Here is a 23,335-nt window from a genome sequence, read left to right as displayed (position 1 = left end):
CCTCAACCACAGACAGCTGAACAGATTTCCATTCTCTACACCATGGATGCAAAGGGATGTGCACAGGTGTTACCTTTCAAGCATCAGCATGTTTAGGGTTCAGTATATTACATCACTGGATTGTATATGACTTTTCATTTAACACACTTGTTCAGCTATCCCTGTGAAAGGTGTTTCAGCCCGCAGACAGGATTTGCTGAAAGCTGCTCAGTCCTGTAAAGATCCAACTCTGCAAATGTGTGCAGACAACTTTTTTAATTTGGGGGAGTAGTCCCAGGAGTTCAGTGAAAGTCTTGAGGGATATGGTTTCTAGTATTGTTAAGGATTTTCAGGACTAGGTCTTGAACCACTATCTTTTTGTAGAAGTTCTAGTCTAGCAACATGCATTAAGTTGAATTTTATTCCATGAGGTAATTTTGGTAATATTTTGTTCTGCGTAACCACGGTCGGACAGTATGGCATCTTGCATTTTGTCAGGACCCCGTTTGTCAGTTCAGTTGAGGTGAGATCTAAAATCATCTGCATGACTTAAACACTTGCTACCACTCCTTGTCATGCACTAAACTGTATGGATGTGTCCCTTTGTCATCCTCCTTTGTGAAGGGTGAAAATGAGGGCACACTCACGCCACAAATTACCTCCTCAGCCTGAGACCTGTCCTCTTTCACCTGGCTACATGACATATCAATGAGCACCTTTTGGATTTGTGTAAAAGGCAGAAGAGCATTATTTTTATTCCGCTTCAGATGGAAAGCACAGCACATCTGCAAATGTACCAAAAGCCACAGCACAGTCAGGAACCAAGCCTGCAGCAACCGTCGTTGCAAAGTGCAGAGCTGTGCCCTGCCTTGCCAGCCCCACCCGGAGAATGAATGTTCCCGCCCGGCTCCCTCGCTTTTCAAAAACGCAGACAAAACCAAACCCAGAAATTCTGCATTTCCTTAGAGCGACACAAACTGCTCGCCAGACAGAAACGGCTCAGGGAAGGGAGCTGACAGCTGAGCACGCCAGACACCGTGGGAGCCATCCACCCCCTCCTCGGCGTGACAGGAAACATCCTGTCAGAAACACTCTGCGTTTGGGCTTTTCTTGAATTCATTATCTGCAAACGGTGACGGGCTTATCCTGCCGGGAGCCTGCGATTCCTTGTCGGTGTTTATAGATGTGCTCGATAGGACAGTCGTGATGGTCAACACTCATCAGACAGAAAGCACTCATCAGAGCTCCAGCCTCATGTATATTAGGGCTGCTCCCTCTAGTGGCAAAAAGTACTTTAGCTGCAAAACCCCCACTTTTTCCCCCCTATTTTATTTTTAAAAAAACCCAACTTTTTTCTTTTTTTCTTTTTTCTTTTTTTTTTTTTTAACTGAAGAATTCAAGTTTTCCAGATAGTGCAAGACATGGGGCAGTTCGCGTCAGACGACACGTGACCAAACGCCGTGCTTTTCCAGCCCTTGAGCGTCGATGGTGGAGCTGGAGTCCAGCCGACGCAGGCCAGCGGTCACTTCTCTGAGGCAGACCTGTGTCAAGCCAGGAACTCTGAGTCAGTCTACCAGCAGTCCTCAGCGTATGCCGTAGTCGTGTTTGGTTTTGATTTCCCACTTCTGATTACAAAAATAGGACTTACTATAATCATAATAATGATGCAAAAGAATTACTGTAATCATATACTTTTTGGCAAATTATTAACACAAAGCAGCCCAAAAGACCCCACTGGATTAAAAAAAGGTGACGATGCTCAAATGTTAAAAAAGACAAAGTCTTTGTTAAAAAAGAAGGAAAAACAATCTGCAAATGAATGCATTTCCGTAAGGCAACATGTTACCTTTAGTTTTCCGTCTAGATTTAGGTCAGGTTCTGTTGTTATTCAAGAAAACTTTAGAACTTGGCTTGCTTGAGCTTATCAATGTGGTAGCACAGTTTCAGCGCAGGTCCCAGTTTCAGCCCCAGGTATTTCATGATCATGTCACTTTTCAGCAGCAACAAAGCATTGCCATCAATCTCCTGGTTTCAAAAGAGAGGAGGAGAATCAAGTGTGTTAACCCCCCTCCAGTGCTGTGTCATGACACATTAAACAAGGTGAATCAGAAACAGAGCAGAGCTAGCTGAAATGTCATGCATTTTGAAATTTCATTAAAAACACTGAAATCTGACGTATGACAGAAGGAAACTCTAAAGGAGGGGTTAGTCAAATAGTACTTCTTATTTTTCAAGGAACAGTAAGGTTTGCCTAGTTTTTCAATTATTTTGGAATTAAAACATGAGAATTTGAGGAAAAAAAATCAGGGCTCCTCTAAGTCCAATTCTGAGAAAAGCCAATCAGCCTTGAGAGAAAGCAGTGAGTGATGGAGAGAGGAAGAGGGATGTGGCCCCAGCAATTGCTAATACTGCACCTCTGAATCTCAGCTCCAGCTTTTTCCCTGGCTATCTGCATGTTTCACATATCTCCAGTGCACTTATATCTGTTGAGTTATCTATAAAAATATATATATTTCTTTTTCTTAAATTGAATATAGTAGTAATTTGCTTATTTTATTGCATTTATTAAAAAATTTGTTCAAATTTCATTTAACCATCATGTAAGTGAAAGAAATTGCCACCAAGTTCATTTGTTTATCCCAGACCTGTTGGCTTGAAAGCCTTTTGAAATTACAAAGTGCAGTGCTGAGCACAAAGTAGTGTGGGTGCACAGAGAAACATGCTCTGTTTTACTGTAGAACAGAGGCTTTCAGCCACACTGTCCTTCCTTGGATCCTAAGCTTGTCTGCTTTTTCCTGACTACATTAATAAATCTGCCAAAAAGTACTACCCCTCTCCACAGTCATTACCACACTTACACACTTGGACCATTAGAGCCAAAATATAATTAGTGCTATGTGTGTGTGCATACATAAGTGTGTGTGCATACATGTGTGTATGTGTGTATATATACACATTTACACACACACACAAATGCTGTATATATTGTATTCTACCATTTTAATGGTCAGATCTTTGTTCTGTGATCTATTACCTACTAATTAAGCAATACTATGGATCCTAATTTGCCCGGATTATTATTATTCCATTCTGCAGGTGATTTAGGTGATGAGCAGTTAAGGTCACTTCCTAATTAACTCAATCAATTAATGCTCTTCATTCTGCAACCCCCACTCTATCCATAATAGAAAATCTATCCATAATAGAAAATCTCTTCACCCTCCCCCTCTGCTTCCCATTATTTTAAGGAAGCTAAGTGAAAGTAAGAATAAGTATTATGTGTCATTAATATTTGCATAAGAAAGAAAAACAAACTCCTGGAATTGTGATGCCATAGCATAAAAACACTGTCAATGGTTTGGTGCAGAGGCATCTGTTTCTAAATGTTGAGTTCAGCATTTTAGTATTTCCTGTATTATTACCATGCAGGGGTCAAAATTAAACTCCATGACAAGAGTATGCCAGAGGGAGCATTCATATCCAATTAAATATCTCATATTAGCCACGTCCCTGTGCAGACTGTTGGCTTGACTTCTCTACAGTATTACTGTGTCAGCTCTTTTAAAAACAATTTTAAATAGAAGGATTCTATAGCATGGTCCCCAAATCTGCAATAGCCCAACTAGAAGATCTTGAAACAAATCTGAAGCTGATAAAATTCAGTGCCATCAGCACAATTAGCTTCTTTCATACGAGTTGAGATCTGGCCCACTACAAGTTAGAACATTGCAGGAGATCACTGCCATTTTCCTGCAAGGAGACAGACACAGCAAACATCTGAGCTGCGAGGTCATGATACAGTAGGTATAAACATACAGCTTCCACCTGCAAAAATGAATATTGCTGTGTTTGTGCCGGCTCCGTGCAGCACTTGTTATGAGGATACTGTTCAAAAAGCAGAGCAGTCTCTAAACAAGCCCTGTGCTATGCAAACAAGAATTGGTCTCAGTGGTGGATGTCCCCAGGACGAGGCTTTTAATAAAGAAAGATGAAACTCCCCATCTTCATGATTGTTTAAGCACCTAATTCTGAGTAAAATCAAATACTTTAGGATCTATATCCCTACTTTTGTATTCTGCAGTCTTGTGAACAGCCACCAGCCTTGGTAAGGCCACAACCTGTGACAGGATTGCAGCAAATGGTCAGTGCTCAAACACTCAAGATGAGGAAGGTCTAAGGAAAGAGACATGCTCACAAGTTTGATGTCTAGCACTGGCAGAGACAGGTTGCTATTTGAATACACTGGATTAATTATGTTAAACTTAAAGATTTTTGTCTCCTGCAAATATGCACTTGCCAATCGATCATAATTAAACTGTCAGACCATAACATTGCTTCGATCCCTTCCAGCTTGAGTTTTCCAACCTGCTAATTCCCCATGCAACTCCTTCCCCTTCTCCATTTCCCTCCTCCAGTTTTTCTACCAAGTCTTTCTTGCTGAGATAGCACTGCACGAGGCTTTCATTTAGTGCCACTACAAGGTCCCTGGCAGGATGACAGCTCCTTTGCATGAGGCCAAAAGATCTATCATCTATGGACTCAGCTCTGCTTGGCACACAGCCTTGCCGAGGGAGCAGGGAGCAGCAGAGGTAGCAGGCAGTTTCATGGTCTTTGGTGGACACTCTCAGGAGCTGCCTGTGACAGAGCTCCTTGAGTGTCTTGCCAAGAAGAAAACCTTCTCCTCCTGGTGGGAAGAGCAGAGACAGAGCCAGGTCATCCCGCAATGCCTATTGCAGCAGTGGAGGATGTGGGCTGCACCTCCCTATTGCACACTGGGAGAGACAGCTCTGGGGACTGCGGTCAATCCCAAATGGCTCAACATAGCAGTAGGAAAGCACACTGCCCACATGCAGGATACCTCCCCCAGCCTTTTCTTCCCTGTGGTCCCACCACCCTATCCCTCCCAGTGTCATAGCTCAGATGAGTTGATTGCCAAAGCAACGATTTCAGGTGATAGCTGGGCTTTGCCAATGACAGTAAGTGCTTCTAAGTAAATTATGCACCTGCTTCATAGAAAGATTGAACATACAGGAAGATATGGCTAAGGTTAATGGACTAATCACTTGTCTCTCACCCCTGGGGTCTCCATGCTAATCCAGATGAGATTTGAAGGCTGAAAAATTGCAGGGACATATATAACTCAAAGGCGTAATTGAATTGAGTTGTGTGGTAGTCTTACCCAGATTCTCACACCTACAGCATATTTTACAAGGAAACCCATGATAAGTAGAGCCCATGGGTGCTGGGTGTTCAACAAAGGACAACAGGGAGAGTCTTTAGTGGCAATTTAGCTTGGTCTTTTTGGTCACAGAGCAGCTGTAGTATTGCAGCATGCTCCAGTGCAGCTGGCCCATGACTGCCTGGATCGTGTCACTACTCTGTTGCCAGGTAAAAGCACAATGTGCCATCCTGTGCTGCAAGTGGAAACTAGACAAAAATGGTGCTTTTGCACTGTCCATATTTGCAAGATGAACTTTAAACATTTCTTTTCTTTGGGATGTACCTGCATGCTTCAGACCATGGCAATTTTCTCTCCCTTGCATGAAGAGTTTTCTCTTGATGAGAAAACTCCATTTTCATTATTCATTTTCATAGCCAGACTGAATTGATCAAGGAGGGATGGAGGTGGAGGAGGCTGAAAATGCTATTAGATGCATTGGTGCCAACTCTATATACAGCAGCAGGACAAGAAACTCCAGATCTATGTGTTTACAGTCTTCCCTTTACTAATTAAGGACAATATCATTTCCCCAATGGAGATTGCCTAGCTAAAGCAACTATCATATTCTCCAGTGAGTCAGCAGGTCTGTTAAATTTGGTTATATAGTTACATAATACTGAGGGAAAAAAAGATTAAAAGGTTGGCTGTTTTGCGTTTCTCCTGCTAAATATCTAGAGACACATTAAAAATGCTCTTCAGAGAAGAATCATAGGTATCCTGGGAAAAAACTGTCATTGAGACGAGGCTTTTTTGTGTCAATGTGACAATGAAGAATGAGCACCAGGTACTCTGTGCCTTCTCTTAGGCTTGGCATAGAAACAATTTATGCTAGTTGGGAACAAATAGTGAGCATTTTCTAAAGACATTTTTAGGGTCTCCCCAATGAAGAATAAATAGAATAGACTATTTCAGTTGGAAGTGACCTACAGCAATCATCTAGTGCAACTGCCTGGCCACTTCAGGGCTGACCAAGTTAAAGCATGTTATAAAGGGCACAGTCCAAATGTCTTTTGAACACTGACAGGCTTGGGGCATCGACCATCCCTCCAGGTAGCCTGTTCCAGTGTTTGTGCACCCTCTTGGGTGATAAGCGAACACTGCTTCAACCCAAAGCCCCCAGCAGTGACCTGGGGGCTCAGACACTGCCTGTAGCAGCTAATTGCAGCTGAGGGGGTGTGTGAGATGCTATCTCGGGACTGCCCATGCACTTGGCCTAATCACCTAGAAGCGGTAAGGGCAGCCTTCTACATACGTGTTTTCTGAAGAGCTCCACGTGGGGACCTAAAGCATGAGGGTCTGCATCCTTCACAAACCAAACCACGTCATCCACCGTCCAGGTCAAAGGATTCTTGCTTGATGGCCGAGCCGTGTCTTGTTCTGTTGAAGGACTTGAGGCTATCAGTACAAAAAAGCCCACAACAGCGCGTTACAATGGCACGCAGCGGTTTCTGTGGTTTGTGAGGCTGCAGTGGTATGGCAGCCTCACTGCAGCATTAGATGCTGGATCTGCGTGTTCAAGTATCAGCCTGAGAGAGTGGGGCGAGGAGAGAAGGGGACTTGGAGCAGTTTCCAATCTGACTGCTTACCGGGAGACACGATCCCAGCTGGCGAATTGCGTTAAAAAACATGAAACCCTTGGGTTCCTGCTGGGAAAGGAAAAATGTGCCAGCTGCCAGGCTCTTAAACCGCGCTGCCCCTGCTGTCTGATCTGCAAGCAGCAGGGATCTTGGCTCCAGAAGACACCACCCTCCCACCTGGAGAGCAAGCACTTCAGCACTAAACAAAGGATTTTGCCATTGAATGCAAAGGCTAGAGGATAAAATCAGGATTTAGCAAATAGGCTTTTTTTTTTTCCTTTGCATTCAGATATTCAGACCTAGAGCTCAAATGAAGGTTTCCTCCTATTCTTAGGCTCTCATGAAGCGGATGGTCCCCAATGAACGCCTATTTGGAAAGCTACTAAAACACGCGAAGATGAACACTGCACATGTGACTTTTTAATGGTATAAGCCCTGGATGATTTAAACTCACTTCGGCTTGCTGTAGCTTTAAATCAAGTGAATAAAGGCACTTTGGAATGAAAGTGCATTTATGTTTTTATTCTTAGTCTCCACAGAATTATAATTCTCAGCCTCCATGTGAATATAATTTGCACCCCCACTTATGTTGCTTCACTATTACAAGAACTATATTATGCTAGGTTACAGGAAAGCTGTTTAAATTTGTTTAAATCCACACCAAGTAAACTTTGCATTAACAGGGGGGCAGCACACAGGTGTATAAAATGTTACTTGCCCAGACCCGCTCATCTCTTTTCGTGAAGGCCAAGTTTTTAATGAGAGGTGCAAATGATAAACAAGGAGGCACTACAGAAGACAGAAAAGGAAACAGAAGAGTGCAAGTAGAGGGAGACCACTGATACCTAAACTGGAGCCTGAAGAAGCCCCGAGAAGCCCCAAGAAGCCAAGAGGACAATCAGAGCTGCTGAAGAGAGAAGAGCTGAGCTCTCCAGAGGAATATTGAGCTTACAGAGGTTGATGACATTTATGAGAATCCCCATGCATGACACAAAACATGATCCTAACACATGTGAGCAAACATTGTGGGCTGGGTTTGGGGCTGATGTAGACTGTCATTCCATTGTCTTCAATAGGGCCATGCTGATTTATATTAGCTGAGGATCTGCCCATATATTCACAGTAACAGCTTTATGAGCATATCGGTCCTTTTTCTCTGGCTGCCATGCTCATCTTATGCTATAATGTAATGAGGTATGTTTTGCAGTTACAAAGGATGATCTCCAGTACGCAGCAGCACTATGAATGTGCAAATCTGGTCGACGGGCTTCATAATGGGATGTGATGTAAATATCATGATAATTGCACTCTCATTTGCTAAGTCACTGTTCTGGATATAAAGGACAAGGAATAGCTGCAGGTCCTCTTAATTAGACAGCGAGGATTGGTGTGCGTATGGACTCAGGTGACCCTGGGCTCCGCTCACAGAATAAATGCAATACACAACGGTACAGACACCATCTGGAGCCTTTGGCATGAAACGATGAAGACAAAGAGTGCAAAATGAGCAGGGTAATCTTGGCCAACTCCTGGATCATCAGTAACATCCACCAACTTTGTCAGGGACAAGTGGGAGAATCGAGACTTGTCTTGGAGGCAGATTTCTCCCCTACCTGATCTGCTGGTGGTCTGGGTGACAGCTGATGTGGGGAGATATTGGGCATCTTGGCACACAAACCAAAAGCAGGGAGAAAACCAGATTTTTGCTAGCCAGCTGGAAAAGAGAGGTGGGGGAGAGAAAGGTTTGGCCATGCCCAAAGGATTGCAGAAGTTTCTATGTGGTCAGGGAAGATGTGCCACTACTGAGGATCACATTTTTTCCCTTAAATTTGTATGGATGTAAGGAAAGCCCAAGGGACTTAGCCTGGGATTCACACCGGGCACAAAGAGAGCAGCTCCCGGCCCAGTGACCCCTGCCTGCCTTGCGCTGCTTCCAGAAATGCCAGGAAAGGGCAAAGGGGAACAGAGAGCCCCGAGAGCGGTTTGGAGCCTTCACAGGTATTGGAAATATCTGTGATAAAAGGAAGGGAGATGAGAAGAAAAGGTTGAAATGACAGAGGAATTCTATTCACTCCTTTGCAATCTAGCAATCAATAGCACAAATCTGATTTTTTTAAAGACAAATATATAAATGACCTTTCTAAAGAGATCACATGGCTAGAGCTTTTCAAGGCTCCAGCAGGTGAAGATAACCCTTTCAAATCCCTATCTGAGGTGTAATATAACAATAATAAAACAAGATTTATGCATAGATACTAACTCTTTGAAGATTTTTTGTCTTCATTTACCTACCTAGAGACAAATCCTTGATTTTCTGCTGCTTTTTTATGAATTAAGGTGTCTTATTTTACTTTTGTGTTAGGGGCTACCTTTAAATGTTGTTAGTAAAACTGGGATATCATCAGCTTGCAGACAAATGTCTTGAATGCAGTTCGTAGCTGGTGAGTCTGGAAACAATCTGGTTTTCCCTATCTTTTAAAATGTATTTCATTGTTTAATTTACTCTGGCTTTTTAACACTGTAGTTTACTCATTGGAGTGTAATCTATTTATTTACAAAAGAAAATAAATCATTTCATGTCCACACAAAGACATGAGGTTTATGTTTCAATAGCATCACTTTCCTGAAAGAGTATATTAAGCACAAAAGTGTTTGATGACAGCAGGGCAAGTACTATACATTTTTTCTTATCTGAAGGTATTCACACTTAACCTAAGAATTAGATAAATGAGGAAGTCTCATGTCTCCCGGGTATCCTATGCCATCCTGTCATCAGAATTAATCAAGATGATAATGAATACTCAGATTACAAAGAGATGGGAGTGCTCACGAGCAATAATTATTTTTAGAGATCGTAATCTAGGTCAAATCCAATTTCCTGTTTTTGACAGGTGGCAAAAATTTGTCAAATTAATGGAATGGGATATGGAAATTCAGGTAATCAGAGGGAAGTGCTTCCCCCTCCTGCCTGAAGCAGTGTTGGGGACAGAGAGGGAAGAGGTTCCCGTGCAGAGGAAGATCTTGGGGCATCCCAGTTGAAACCACTGCCTGTGCAGAAATGGCTGGAGATACCAGGTTGGTGTTCAAAGCCCAGCAAAGCTGATGGAAAGGTGTAGCCTGGCTTGGTCTGACTGAACTGGTGGCTGAGTTTTCACCCCACGCAGGTTTCATCTGCCCCAACTCTGGCCCCAGGACTTCCCTGAGAAGGAAGATGGAGAAAGTGAGCAGCCAAACGGCTGCAGAGGCATGACAAGGAAATCTGATGCTAAAATGGAGTTAAACCTGCAAAAGAAGGGAAGATAAATAACAGACTCCCTAAATATGTTCTTGGCAAACAAACAGAGCCCAGAGGGAATATGGTCATTGATAGATAAGAGTGGAAAGGGAGTGATAGATGAACTTTAATATTGCTGCAGGCCTAAATGATTTCTGTGCCTCAGGGGAAGGGGGTGGGAATGAAATTTTAAAAGGTTCTCTCTGATTGCACTGGAGCAGATAATAAGGAGCAGCAGATCTACTGAAACTAAGCAGAAGTAGCAGGCCCTCAAAGGTGCAGAGAAATGGGAAATATTTTTGAAAAACAACCAACCTCCCACTATAAACAAGGACAGGAGGAAGGCTTTATAGAAGACACTTTCTGAAAAGTCTAGGGCACACCAAGCAGAAGAGGAGAAACCTCAGAAAAGTAGGTGTGCAGGAGAACACAATTAGAGGATGTTGATGGGTGCAGGGGGGTTGATGAGCCACAATCAGCAGAGAGCTCTGGAAAGAAGATTGGGCTTAGCCTGATGATTTCCACAGGCAGGCACTTGCAGGAGATGCTGTGCACCACTTGGCTGGTGGCCTCAGCCCCACGGCGTGGCAGAGTCCCCATCCCACCTGCACAGTGGCTGCTCGTGCTTCTGGTACGGCATCACTGCGTGGGGATGCAGCATCATGGGTGCTCCTCCACCCTCTGCAAGAGCCGCCCAGCATCCAGCTGCATGAGACGCAGTCATGGTCTGGCATTAAATATTTATTTGGGCTTTTCTTGTTTTGCTTCTTTTTTGCAGGGAGGGGAAAAAAAAGGCAGCTTACTGAAAGCATGGACCATTTTGGGCTGTAAATGCCCTCAAAAACAGTCAGGCTGTGTTTGCTGAAGGATTGGTACCCAACGCTGAGCTCTGCAATGCTGTCAGCAGCTCCTTTGCTGCTGCCTTGGGGAGGTGCTGGATGCGGCACCTGCAGGGTGCTTGCAGCATTATTCTGGAAAAAGAGAAACTTCAAACCCTGCACCCCCAAATGTTTAAAAAAAATAAATGTATTAGCATTAGGACTGCCTCTTTAACAAAGGCCCTCAGGTGATAATAATTAACTGCTAATATTGGATAATAAAATCTACATAAAAATAACAAGCTACAGGGCAAGGTTAAGGTTATTATGTTGTGGTTGAGCACACAATTCTTCATACTTGGAATAAAGGCTTTGTTTGTTATGTAAGCAGGCTTGGAAAGGTTTATGATGTCCTTGACTATTCCTTCCCTGATTTAAGAGCTTCAATTTGGCAAATGATGACAGGAAAGTGCATGTTTATCTGTTAGCAGCCCCAACTGGCTTTGTGAAATGAGATTTTTGTTGTTGTTGTTTGGAATTTTTTAGCATAATCATGGAGAATTAGGCATTGAGCTTCCAATCGCATTAATGAGAGCTTTGAGGTTTAATCTCATCCATTCCGCTTGAAAGACACATTCTGCTATGCACTGAGATATGTTTTATGGTTATGGTTTTCTCCATGATATTTGCCCACCATGATAAATAAGGCAAGCTATTTTTCAAAAAATATCCATAAATAAAGAGGATTGGTTTGAGGTTTCAGAGAGAAATTCTTCCTCTTTTTAATGAGTCCTGCCCATCCTTGCCTTGTAAGTATGCAAACTGAGGAGGATAAGAACAGAGAGTGGCATGCACCACTTACTCATCTTTGCTCACTTATGATTCAGCAGTATATAAATTATCCCTAGAAAGAGGAAAAACACACGCAGAAGCATCGTAGTGAGAGCGCAGATTCCAAAGACCTTTGCAAGAGGCATTTAGCAAAGACAGTAATTGAACTTTAGTGTGGCTGCAGTAAGGCAATTGCAGAAAGATGTGTGCTATAAAAGCCTGGGATTGCCAGTAAAAGTGGAAGCAGCATGGTGGGTGAAAGTATGATAGCTGTGAAGAAATACAGTCTCTAATTTTAAGGAGGAGCAGGAGATGCTTTGTAGGACTCTATGGTGGGAATTCCAGCCTTACAAAGCCGATGCTATTGCAAACAGAGTGGGAGGTGAAACCAGGCTGTGACTGAAAACAACAGAGTTTCTTTAATGCTAGAAGTGATAGCATAATGAATCTGTGGGCACACAGACTTCATGGATGTCCCTGTCTTGCCCATCACAGCCACTGAAAACTGCCTGGATGTGTCTGAGAGCTAACAGCTCTCCTCAGCCTCAGAGGACCCAGATCCTGCTGTGGACTGCAGGAGGTTCTCTGCTGGAGAATCTCCAATGAGTGATACCAGGACTAATAAATTGTTAATTGTAAATAAGCAGGATCAACAAATCAATAACAGTTTTTGTTATATTCACTGCATAACTGCCAGTTTTAGGGAGCCTTTACTGTTGAGCTGGCCTAATGACCCAGAGGTCCCAGAGGAGCTAGTCTTTGCAAGTGTCACAAGCTTGTCACATAAAAAATACTAAGTGGTTCTAGGATGAGTCCTGTTACCTTAAAGTATCATATGTAGCAGCCTGAAGTCACTTGTAACTGCTTCAAAGACACCCAAATGTCATGGGTGTCCAAAAGCCATCTCTTCCTCTTTGCTCCTCAAAGTGCTTTAATATGTTTCAAGCTAGAGAAATACAGGAACCCACAAAGCCTGTTGCATGGCCACTTCATGACTTTTCTGTTGCTTCAGTTCTGGAAAAAAAGATGTGCCATCTTTTAGGCTTTCAATTTGTGAAGATTGCAAATTTTGTGGGAAGTCATGAGAGAGATGGAGCTGTCTCCTGAGGCTTAGCTTCCTGCCTCAGGACCATGCTGAGCTTTCACCAGTGGCTGAGACTGGGAAACAGTGACATTCACAGTCAGAAACAAGAAGGAAAAGTAATGCAGCTGAGCAAGGTTAAAGAGCTCTGATTTTAAGCTTCAGTCCCTTGAACATAGATTCAAACATCCGATACCATGGCTTTTCTCCGAACAGTGCATTTTTAAGCACAGGAACTCTACCACAGTATTATGTGGATGCTGAAAATCCACAAAATACTCAATACACCACTGAGTGATTAAAGGAAGAAAAATCTATGAAGGGTTACTAAATATGAATCCACCACTTCTGGTTCAGGAAGTCCTTGAGCCACAAGTTCCTGAAGGTGGAGAGGGTGGTGGGTAAGCACCACCATTCCTGCGCTTCCCTCTTTCCTGGGGTTGTGCTGCCGTCTCACACTGAGACAAGATGTGCAGCCAGACAGAGCATTGCTCTGACCCTTCCTATGCACTACAAAGAGATAACGACTGATCCCAAGCAGAATGATTAATATTTTCAAAGCCAGCAAGTAACAACATTGTTAAATCGTGGCTCCTCGCAGCTGCCAACTAAAATGCTTGACGAAAGGGTCCTGGTGGTCTTGGGAGGCTCTAGAGAAGCAGTGGGAGAGGGGACAATGAATCCTGCACACAGTAAGGCTCTTGTCCTCCCAGCACCTGATTATGCCTGCCCAAGAGGCACTGAACAAGATCTGAAAGAATGCGCTTTTCATATCCTTTTCTTTGTGACTGAGGCCCTGCTCTTAATGACAACCTTTTGCAAGTTGTTTGCAGTAGCACACTTATATACCATCCACTTTACTTTGAGTGAAGTTGACTCTGTAAGTAAAGAAGGAATAAAGATGAGAACCGAACTCTTATCTCTGCTCTGTATAATAGAGTAACACAGGGGTAAACCAGGGAAACAAGTGTGCGAAAATAATAGCAAAGTGAGTGATGTTTTGGGGTAGGTATTGAACATTGAGGAAGGCAAACTTAGATAAACAAAGGAATATGAGGTTAAATACTGATAATGCTTATTTGGCAAGAATAATGTTCTAAAGTATTAAATAGTGAAAGTTCAGAAACAAGAAATAATGCAGGCATTGGGGAGGTGACAGATGTGAAGGAATTATGCAAAGATCTGTGGCTACTGAAAAGAAGCTCTGGAGTGGCTACCAAGCAAGAATATGCAGAATCACTTGCAGTTTCCAGGCGAAATGCAAGGGCAGGAAGGCAGTGTAATGAGCTGATGGTAGACAAAGGGGCCAGAGGAACTAGCAAGACTTCTGCAAATATATCAAGATTTAAAAAAAATAATACTAGAGTGACAGTAGATTCCATTAATAAATGAGGAAGGGAAAGAAATTAATGACTTAAAAATGGCTGAGACACTCAACTCCTTTGTTAGATCTATCTTTAAGATGAAAAATGCATAAACGAAGTTTGAATAATTAGTAAGGGGTGAAGACACTGTTGGAATCACTACTGATAAAGACCTGTTAATAAAGAACTCGGAAAATGCAAACAAAGAGAAACTTGACAGAAATTCAGTGAATTAGCTAATCCATTTGAAGAACCCAGGTAATTTCCAGAGGAAAAAATAATCATGGGTAATAAGGAATATAGCTAATGGGCAGAGCAACTGGCCCAGCAAACCTAAATCCCAGCAGGATAACTGGACAAAAGTACAAAGAGAAGGAAGAAGGACTATTGAATGCAGTGGTTCTCACAGCATCCCTTGAATTTGCAGATAAACTTTTTGTGACTTTGTTTCCTGAAGGATAAAAGAGCCCTGAGCAGTGAGATGGATGATTTCTAAAAATATATGTTTTGCTGAGCAGTCTTTTTCAAGCAAAATCTGGCCTGATTTATGGTTAAAGGGACAGGTTGGGCCATGCAGTTAGGAAGCAAAATCCTTTGCTAAAATGTTTTGAGGTAGGCACTAATATTTGGGTTTGCTCTGTATCATATCTTGTACACAGCCGGTGTTACACAAATAACAGGTACCTGTCTGTAGGCAGCATCAATCTTTCGGAGGAATACCTTACATATTAATATTTATATCTCTAAGTCAATAATAACAGTTGTGATTGCCTCACGATTATACATAATACATATGTTTACATAATTAATAACAGCATTAGAAAACATTCACCTTTTTACTGAATGATGAACAGATTGATTTTGTGTTTACATAGATTATTATTTCTCCTTCTAAACAAAAGTGTGTGTAGTCTGGATGGATGTCAACCCAGACCCACCTCACTAGTTTTCCTGGGAATTTGGGAGTTAGTTAAGACTGCAGCATGGCACCAGTAGAGAAACACACAGTGCTAAATGGAAGATGTTATATTACCACTTCTGTTTCCTTCAAGATAGGTCCCGTTCCTCGTTGGGCTGGAGGTCTGATGCCGCAGGCCAGTAGACATGGATCCCCCTGAAGACATCTGGGGAGGACGATGGCTACAGGAGGAAGAGGAGCCTCCAGCAGGACGTCCATCTGCAGGACTCTGCCGTGTGGCATACATGGAGCCCATGCAACCAAAGGCAGAATCGTCAGGATCCACACTGTACCGCTTCATGTTGGCAGGATCAGCCAGGTAGTCCTCAGGTACGACCGTTTCTGCTCAGGAAGACAGTAGCCAAACATCAGTAAAACAGAACCAATTTTAATTCAGCCCTTGAAAAAAAGACATACATATCTATATATTGCCAAGATTCCACTTTTTTGGCAAAAAATTTAACTCCCTTTCTAACTTTCTGTACAGACAGCTGGCTCAAGGAGGGATCCTTGCTGAGAATTAATAAATAATGAAGGGAAGCATAACCACTCAGGAGTCAGTAGAGTCACAACAGGGAAACTATGGCTCGATGTGACTCATCTGTGTCAGTTTACAGCAATATTCTCTGCAAAGTCCTGGGTCACTGACTGGCAGGTCCCATTTGCCTCATGGTGCTCCCCAGATACCACTGAGACTTGAGGATTCTGCAGCTATTGCTTGCTCTGTCTTTCATTTAAAAACACAAAAGCTGAAAGGAAGAAGGCAGAGGAGGACCACAGGACAGGCAGTTTGTTGGGTTTGTAATGCCTGGCAGCCTGCAGGAGGGAGTGAAGGCAATAGACCAAAGCATTCTGGCTGCAATTACCAAAATTAATCAGAAAATATCCTCAGCTGCAGACAACCATCAGGCCTGATATCCCACAAGGAGAAGAGGTTTGATGACTGACGAGCATGCCGAAGGTTTATGACGGGCAGAGATGTATGACTGAGTCACTCGGACCCACCTCATGTTCAGACATGCACACTGGCATCATGGACAACTGCAAACCATTGCCCTGGTTCCTCTCCTCTGCATGGCACTTTGCAAACCATGTAAGGGGGGTGGATATAGCATTTTGCACTTACAGATGTATTTTAGAGACCTATGTTCTCCTTTGCTTGGGAATCAAATGCACAAGCACAAGGCCAATCTAGCCCCAGGTTTTGTAGTACACAGGCTTTTTTGCCTGTTCCCCTCAGAGTGGGGTCCAGGTCCCTCTCTCCCTGTCCTTTCCCACAGTCTCTCTGTCTGTCTCATTTTCCTCCCCTGGCCAGTCCCAGTCTCCTCCTCAGAGGATTCAATGTCCAAGCTCCTTCCTACTTGCCCTTTTTGTCTTCACAAAACATAGTCAAAGCTCTTCCTCCTCCTCATTCCCACCACTGTTGTCCCTGCAAAATCAGTCCTCTCATCACCCAGCCCCAGGACCTTCTCCTCCAACACCACCACCATCACTACCACCACTGGCATACAAGCAGATCCTTGGAAACCTCTCTGAGATCCAAACCTTCACATAACCCCTAAAAATACTGGCAACTTGTGCTTCAGAGATTCCTACACTTGCTGGGTGAAGCAAGATGTTAACATCTGGCAGACAGGGAGCCCTCAGATTAGGAAAGTGCCTCTTTTTTCAGCTGAGACATCTGAGCAGGGTGAAATTACCTCCATGGTGTCACACATTTCCTTCGCTGCCTGAGCAACACTCTCGTTCTGACGTATTGTGTAGCCTTATTGAGTAATGAGAAGAATTTATGCTGTAATTCATGCTGCAAGAGCCAAACCCCATTGGTAATAGATGTTGAGGCTGTATATAATAGGGTTTTCCTTTCAATTTACATTTTTACTCTTTTCCTTTGGAAAAAAAACCAACAAACAAACCCTGGCAGCTGTGTACAGTAGTTGATGTTAAACAAACGTGACTTAGTTTGACAACTCAAATACTCAGGAGTTGTGCCATGCCAACCTCCTGGCTCACATGTCAAGCCACAGCACAGATTTTTGTTAGATGATTGCCTGACTTTTCATTTTCTTGCTGCTGTCTGTTAAAACTTTTTCCCATTCTGAGCCAACACTGGACTCACCATAATGCAAACATCAGATCCAAAGAGCAGCTGTAAATGTGAAGTTTCCTTGCTTTGGGGCACTTGCCTTTGCAACTGCAAATATAACTTCCCTATAGCAAAGTTTTTTCCCTTAGATAATTTGAATTCTTACAGCATGCATTCAGGTATCCTGCTGCTTTGTGCCAGAGATTTCTGAGCTTGATTCTCACACAAATTACAGGTAAGGTGTAATTCCATTTAATTCAACGGAGTTCACCTAATGTAACACAGGCATAAGAGAAATGGGAATCAGACACTCTGAACCTTTCTCCCTAACTTCCAACAGATGCCAAAACTGTATAGCAATTGAGCTAAATACCTTGCTTTTCAGACTCCTCCCAATAAACCAAAGAAAATCCAATCAAGCCTCCTCATTCAAAGGAATTTAATTACTGTGTAGAACACTTGCAATAAAAGCCTCTTATGCAGAAAGTAGACAGCTCTTTCTGCAGCATCCTGCCTTCACTGCATGGAATAATTATGCCTCTTGTGAATCAGTACCTCTTTATTCCAGGAAAAGAACACTCTTTTAATATGATTACAATATGAAGAAGACACAGACTATCACAACAGCAAACAGCACATTAAAAGAGCCCTGCTAAATAAATGCCATATAGCTTTTATTACTATGGATATAAAAGACTCCAGAATTTGTGAACAGACATCAGGGGTTGTTTGACCTCTGTCAGACTCTCTCAGTAATCTGTGTGAAACAAGACATGTGCAGGTGAAATCTCCCCATGGAAGGACCAACCATGAGTTGTGTACAAGACCATGATGAGGAGCCAGACACAGTCAGTGCTGTTCCTGACCCCCCCTAAGACGCTTTTCTTGCTCTACAACAATTTATTCCACATGTCTCTGCTTTAGGCTCCAAAATTGGAGTAAGGATGCCTATTGCCGTGGAACAAGCAAGAGCCTCCAATCACTACTGTTTGAAACATGCCCCAGTGGAAGGTGCTCTGGGAATTTGAAAAGTCATATTCATGTCTTCATTGACAGCGGGGAGCAGGGATCATCCCAAGCATGCCTGAGGCCTGGAGCACTTGCTCTGTGAGGAGAGGCTGGGGGAACAGGGCTTGTTCAGCTTGGGGGAGAGGCAGCTTAGGGCTAGAAACCTCTCAGCAGCCCCACAGGATCCATGGGGAGGTCACCAAGAAGATAGAACCAGTGTCTGTTCACAGTGATGCATGGCAGGAGAACAAGAGACAACAGGCAAAAATTGAAATGAAAGCTTCAGGTGGGTGTAAGGAGAAACCTTTTCCCCATGAGGACAGTGGGGCAGTGGCAGATGTTGCCCAGAGAGGCCATGCAGGCTCTGGCACTGCAGGTTTTCCAGACGCATCTGGACAAAGCCCTGAGCAACCTGGTCTGACCCCATGGCTGACCCTGCTATGGACAAGGGGTTGGACCGGAGACCTCCTGGGGTCCCTTCCCACCTGAATTGTCCTCTGATCCTATGGTTGATGTCTTCTCCATCCTGAGAAGCAGCTGCAGATGGTGAGGAGGGCCATGGTGAGGGCTTATGTGAGGGGTCCAGGGCCCCTTACAGTGGCACGGGAGGCAGACGGAGGGACAGGCTCCACTGTCCAGAAGCTGTCATAGATGGTGGAAGCTTTCTGTGTTCATATTTCTCCATCTTCCTGTTACCTTGTATCGCAGAGAAGCTGCGCAAGTTCAGGCTCAACCAATCGTGGATGAAAATATCTGCATTTTGAAAGCTCCCAGAAGACCTTGTAAAATGCATGGCTTTCACAGCTACTAATCCCACTTTGACCAATTAGGGAAAAACATATTTGCTAAGACAATTGAAAAAAATATAACTCTCTATTGAGGTTTAAAATGCAACAGTTTCATAAATCTCTAGCTTAGCCCTTCTGTATTCTGTCACACTTCTGTATTTTATTTTCCAGGTAGCCTGCAGAATGGTATATACCACTGAAAAATTAGTTTACAATGTTTTAAAGCAGGATTTCTGAGAAAGCTGCTTCAAGTCTTTGCTTTGAGCACAGCAGTCTCCATTACAACTGTTCAAAATGTGCTCAAGCCATTTTGTCAGTCTTCCTTTCCAGAATGGTCCACAGGCAACTGGATTGAAAAGCCTAAGGCTGTTACATCCAGCACACCTGAAAATGCAACAAAGGAGAAGAGGAAAAAAACTCCAACCAACTGCTTTCCCAATTTAAAAATGCACATTTCTTTAACTGAGTTTCTTTAAAGTAGCAGCCTGTATAGTTCCCAACCAAATTCCTGAAGATGGGTCAGCTGTCAGAACAGTATGAGAACGTGCAGCTCACATCCCAGCTCTGCTTCAGCCCTCTGGTGTGACCTTGGTCGGGTTATCCCACATCTCTGGACCCCAGTCCTCCATTAGGATGAAGAAAAATACTTGGCTTTGTCTCTCACCTCTGCAATATGTTAAAGTCTTTGCCTCGGTCCTATCTGTATGCCACTACAGAGTGCCACAGGGATGTATACTGCATGTGTGAACGCAGCACAGATACAGAAGATCTTTGGTAGTGTCTGGGAACAGACACTCCAGAAAGGCAAAAAAATTATGCTGCTCATTGCTCATTAGGAAAGCAAATGAAAATCAATTTCGAGTCAAGCAGGAAACGAAGAAGAGTGTACACACAGGAAAGACGATCCTTAGCGTGTTTTCCTGAGCAGATCTAATATCTCCCCTTTTCTTCTTTATCTTAAAAAAACCCCAAACAAAAATGCTAAAATCTCTTCTGTAGGTAAAAACTCTTTCTGCACTCCAGAGACACTCTGTACCCTTCTCTTCTCTCCTCCCAGCCCAAACACGTCTTGTGCTGCTTTCCTTACCTGCAGCTGCTCCCACATCCCTTCTTGTGCTACATCCCTCTCTCCCTTTACCTGTCTCAGGCGCCTTTCTCTTATATCCTCCACCATCTCCTTTGTTCTTCCCATCATCTCTTCCTACTGCTTCTCCAATTGTAGTCATGCCATCTTGACCTTTCTCTAACGCTGCTTTCCCACACCCTTTTCCCATTTTCCCAGCTATTTTCCTATCCTCCTTTTCTATTTTTTCTCCTCCTGCACTGCTGACCTGCATAGCCATTTCTTCCTGAGGCTGTTCCCCTTCCATCCATCTCACACTATCATTCCTCCAGCTTTCCTTTTCCTGGTAGCTCCCTCCATGCTTTTCTCTGCATTCATTCCCAGATCACTGTTGTCAGCAGAGATGGAGATCAGGGCAGTGAACTGGGACCAAGGTCCCCATTCCCAGTTAACAGACCACGTCCTGCACAGCCATGGAGTGGTGGCATCCAGGTGAAGGTTGCACAGGGCACTGATGGAAACCTGCACCCCCACCTCTGAGCACACCGGACACTGATCCCCAAACCAGGGAGGTCCTCTTTTACACACCAGTACCTTCCCAGGACAACTGCCCGTCCTTCTAGGCCACTACTTTTGTGTCATTTCATAACCTTTTACTCCACCACCTGCAATGCTCGATCATTTGCATTTGCTTTAATCAAATTCCCCATTAACTTTTTTCCTCACAATCAATATAGATTTTTTCTTTCTTTCTTTTCTCTGCCCCCACTCTTCCTTTTTTGTGTTGTCTCCTATTCCTCATATCATTTAGTGATGGGCTTTGCCCTCTGACCTTTCCCTGTACCTTTTTAAGTGCTACCATATATTTTCTATAATGGGTTGACCAGATGTGAACTCCATATTTTAAGTGGCATGATATCATAGCTTCCTCAGACCTCTCCTCTCCCCCAGTCACGGTCAGCTTTTTCTCATCTCCCAGTCATTTTGAGAGGAGCCAGCCACACTGTCAAAAATCCCATCAAGAGACTCTTTGTATGGTTTTATCTTCGCCTGTATTTTTCAGTTCCTGAGCTTGGCTCCAGCTCCCCACACAAGGATGGCATTTGCCCTATCTGGGAGGCAGTGGGGGGGAGTGGGAGGGGACAGTTTCAGGCAGCTCTGAAGGTTAGAAACCCTCCATCTCAGCTTTCATGGCAGAAAAATAATAGCTGGGAAACACAAAAAGCAAATGTAGAAATACTGATTTTCACCATCAATTCAATCTAGTGTAAGCCAGAGAGAGAGAGAAAGCAGAGACACCTAAATAGTATTTAAGAGTGTGAAAGATATACCTTGGTCCTGAACCACTATCTTCTGCTTTAACATCAGCTCTTTAAAGATTAAAAAATAACTTTTTCTGTGTCTGCCAAAGAGCCTCACACATTTCTGTCCAGTCAGAAACAGACCCTGGACCTTATCTTTCTTGTAGCTGGAGCCTGCATGCACCTATCTAGAGATAAGAGCTTGCTATGATGGATTAAGACTTTCCAGCTCTGCCTGCTGTGATTTACTCTGGGATTACAGCACCAGCCCATTCCTTTTAGCTCCATTGCCCATCCAGACATGCAACACAATGAAAATATGATGTCACCCCTTAGCAGGCATTTCCACAGCATCTCAGCACCACTCTCTGGTGCATGCATCTGTACCCCACATGTCTGGGCAAGGACTTGACCTTTTTCCACACCAGCCTGTGGCTGCCACGGTTTGGCTGGGTAAGGAAAGTGTTACAGGGAATAATGTTGGGTTTGTGGCAGCGAAGCTGAGCCTGGCATGGAAATGCATTCCCCAGGAGCCACAGCATCCCTGAGGCTGCTGCAGAGAGGCAGCGAGCAAGCAGGCAGCCCAGGGCAGCCACTGACAGCAGTTCAGGGCTGTCACGCCTGCGTGTTTCTGTCTACGGGATAACTTTTGTGTGGGTTACAGGAACACACAACTGCATCCTTGGGGAAGGAAAAAAAAGGGGGTACCAGTCAGTCAGAACACGGAAATGTAAATAAGCCTCATCCGCCTGCAAGTGTGGATATTACGACCACTGAAACCATGGTCACACTGCAGAGATAAAGCCTGCAGTGAATTCTCCAGGGTTTAGTCTGAGGCTTTACTGCACCATGTATCATCTCGCTGTGTCCTAGCTGCTAAAAAATATTTTGTGGTAACTGGAGTGCCGAATTTCCCAAGGAGAAGCTGCCAGTCAGTTAACATCGAGAATCTAAATTTTTTAGAGAATTTTCCAAAATCCAGTGCTGTCCTGATTACAAGGACTTCAGCATACACAATTTTTTTTCCTTATTTAAACAATTTCCCCTGAGTGTTTGCAGCCAAGACAACAGCCACATTGTGTTTAATGCAGTATAACCAGGGAATGAAACTGGCTGGGAACAGATCAACACAGTTTTATTGTCCAAACTGAGTAAAAAGGTAGAGTAAATTCACAAGCTAGCTGCTGGCAAATAAATTAGATGTAATAATAAAAGGTGCTCGTGTGTATAAATAACCCATCGAGGACTTTTTTTTTTTTTTAAAGTGCTTGGGGATGATTGTTATATTTTTTTGTGCTACAATGGAAATGTTTTAGTCCTGTCTTACAGTGTAGGCAAATTATTTAGGCACTGCGTACCCACAAGTGAAGGTGAAGGGATTTCAATGACACAGGGATCCGGCCTTTAGAAAACGTCTTCCTTTGGTCTTTTCCACCTGATTTCAGACGTGCTCCTCCACTCTTTTCCCTTCTCCCTTTGCCTTTATGTTATACCAATGTGTACATTATGAAAAGGAGATTTATTGGGGTTGTATAGTTTTGTGTCTTAGCACAACAATGGTTCTGCACTGGCAGAGGGAGATGGGAGAAGCTGCATTTGATCTTTTCTGTCCCTGGCTTCTAGCAGTACCGAGAGGGGCTTTTCTATGCACGTAGTTTATAATGTACTCTGTGTGCTTATAAATCAGCACTGAGAAAAGTTACAAAAAGCTGTATATAAAATAGACTAGATGAAAATGACTGTATTATTTGGAAATGGCAAGGTGTTATATACTGGCATTCTCTGCAGCTGAAGTACTTAGTGCATTTCTGTTCTGCTACCAGCATGATGAATCTCCCTGAATTATACTGCTCTGTACCAGCTTAAAATATTTAACAGCATTTTAAAAAAAAAAACACCAAAAACTTGAGACACCTGAAGTGAGATGTCCAGAGCAAAGTGCAAAATAAGTAACTGCAAAATAAGCCGCATTTGCCCATTAATAAC

General features: G+C 43.4%; 1 protein-coding gene across 1 annotated transcript; it reads right to left on the bottom strand.

The window, feature by feature from the left end:
• Nucleotides 1-1,878: 1,878 nt before the first annotated feature.
• LOC104543115 (sex comb on midleg-like protein 4) lies at nucleotides 1,879-20,328 on the bottom strand. The gene is made up of 4 exons (XM_010187648.1): nucleotides 20,124-20,328; nucleotides 15,179-15,445; nucleotides 6,453-6,595; nucleotides 1,879-2,004 (listed from the first exon to the last, which is right to left on the bottom strand). The coding sequence occupies exons 1-4, from the start codon at nucleotides 20,326-20,328 to the stop codon at nucleotides 1,879-1,881; spliced, it is 741 nt and encodes a 246-aa protein (XP_010185950.1).
• Nucleotides 20,329-23,335: the final 3,007 nt, after the last annotated feature.

This window comes from Mesitornis unicolor, unplaced genomic scaffold (assembly GCF_000695765.1).
Source record: "Mesitornis unicolor isolate BGI_N332 unplaced genomic scaffold, ASM69576v1 scaffold54316, whole genome shotgun sequence".
Classification (NCBI taxonomy): domain Eukaryota; kingdom Metazoa; phylum Chordata; class Aves; order Mesitornithiformes; family Mesitornithidae; genus Mesitornis; species Mesitornis unicolor.
The sequence above is the reverse complement of the archived record's forward strand: the minus strand, read 5'-3'. Positions and strand labels throughout refer to the sequence as shown.